Raw genomic sequence first — 2053 nt, 5'->3', positions numbered from 1 at the left:
GGAGAGCAAGCCAGAAGCCGCGCAATACCCTCTGGCGCCCCCAGCCACCGACCACCTAGAAGATCGAACATCTCTGAATGAGGACAGCCAGGAGATACCAAAGAACCAAGACCCTGACGGTCCCACCAGGCAAATCAGGAGCGAGTCTGCTCTGCAGGCAACTCCCTTGAGGAATGACGACCTCCAGTAGCCCAGAGGGCTGAAGAGCAGCCAGAGGGCGTCTAGGCGCATGTCACCATGGTGGCAGATGTCACTGTGCCTGCAGAGTTCCTCTTTGTCTGTTTTGCCCTACCTTCCACCCGGATGAATCTTTACAGGCCGTGCCTCCCAGATCGTCCGCGTGCACTCCACACAGCTCCTGTTGTCTGAGTGCCTGTGCCCGTCATGGCTGCTGGGCCTGCTGCCTCCATGGCCATGTTCCCTCATCCCCCGACTTTGTTTCACTGCTGTCCCAACTGCTGCTGTGTCTCAGAATACGTGCCAGGTGTTGAACGGCCACAGGTGTACCCAGACTATGCCGACCTCCACAGATACACGAAGGCAAGCACTGAGTGGGAACATGTGCTGGTCAACGAAACCTATCAGAAAATGAGGAGTTCTTTGTCTGCACAAAGTGGTCTCGGTCTCTGCCAGTTTTCTTTCTTTGCAGTCAGGTACCCCCCTCACATGTCTTTTGCTTTTGTGATAAAGACTTCAGCGTAATGGCCCTCCCGGGCCTAATGCAGGTACCCAGTAGATACTCAAGCAGGGTCTGGGTTTTATTAAGCACTTCAGACATCCTGCCTCCAGTCATTAAAAGTTACGTTGAAATGGTCGGCAAGTACAAAGACTGAGCATTGGTGGCTGAGTGCTCACAGTGAGCCCGTGTTCCTGGCTATCCATACACAATTCCCTGTCGTAGTGGTGCCTTCATATAGCAGGATCTTCACCTTACATACAGATGAGATCAAGTCTCACTTGTAAATGGGCTAAAATTTCCCTAATGGTTAGATACAGAAGTGAGAGACACTGCCAATGAGTCCTGTGGGTTTGGGGTTTTCGCTCTACAGGGTACTAACTAGATGGTGTCTGGTTTACAGGATTTATGTTGGACTTTTATGCCACGTTGTAGGTCTGGTGACTTTTTCTTTCTTCTTTCCTTCATTCCCTGCACTCTTCTTTTCCTTGATTTTTTTGTTTTCTTGGAGCCTAACATTTATAGGATGTCATGTTTCCACTTAGGAAGCAACTTTGTCTGGTCGCTTGGGGCGTCTAACTTAGAACACATGGTGTTGTCAGTGAGCCTCTGTAAAGTGTGGTTTGTCTGAATGATCACAGCACATAAACTTTCAAGTTCTGTCTGTACAAATAATTGGGTATAGAGACTCACAGAGCTCCGAAATCAGGTCTTGGAGAGAGCCCGGACACCGATGCACCAGAACCCAGTGGTATCCCTCGCCTTTATTTCTACTTTGACAGCAGGTAGAGAGTCCTGGGAGAAGCAGGGAGAGTCGACGAGAGACTGAAAACATCGACATGGATTAATCCAGAGCCTAGCGATGGTCTGCAGGTGGATCCCCCTGTCTCGGCCTGCCCAGTTATAAACTGGTTCTCATTAATTAATGGGTGCCAGTCACCTTTCGGAGATTCATCATTTGTGAGTTCCTTAACTTTCAAGAAGTACAATTTCTCATCTCTTTCTTGGACATACATATGCCTACTGATCTTGAATCATGCAGAGATCCTGTTGCTTACAAATATTTTTCCTAAAAATGTACACCCCTGTGGTCCTTGCTTACGTGTAAATCTATATAGAAAGATGCACATTTGCCAAATGTGATCATGAGTTATTTTGTTTTCAAAAAAAAGTTAGCGATATGAGGATGGTTTTATATCTGGGTTCTCAGTTCTGTTCCACTGGTCAATGGCTCTGTTTTTGTGCCAGTATCAAGCTGATTTTAATATTACAGCTTTCTAATAGAGTTTGAAGTCTGGTAGATTGATGCCTCCCATTTGTTTTTGTTACCTAGAATTGTTTTTGCTATGCGGGGTCTTCTCTGGTTCCATACGAAGC

At 47.2% G+C, this 2053-nt stretch overlaps 1 protein-coding gene across 1 annotated transcript; it reads left to right on the top strand.

The window, feature by feature from the left end:
• Positions 1-44: 44 nt before the first annotated feature.
• LOC105812113 (heat shock transcription factor, X-linked-like) lies at positions 45-702 on the top strand (the record flags this gene model as incomplete). Its single annotated transcript, XM_012646505.1, has 4 exons — positions 45-186; positions 266-276; positions 371-540; positions 691-702. Coding segments are annotated over 4 exons (335 nt in total), but the record flags the coding sequence as incomplete, so codon positions are not given.
• Between the last annotated feature and the right edge of the window lie 1351 nt (positions 703-2053).

Source organism: Propithecus coquereli, unplaced genomic scaffold (genome assembly GCF_000956105.1).
Source record: "Propithecus coquereli isolate 6110/MARCELLA unplaced genomic scaffold, Pcoq_1.0 Scaffold1064, whole genome shotgun sequence".
NCBI lineage: Eukaryota > Metazoa > Chordata > Mammalia > Primates > Indriidae > Propithecus > Propithecus coquereli.
Note: the sequence above shows the minus strand (reverse complement) of the source record. Positions and strands in the feature narration are given on the sequence as shown.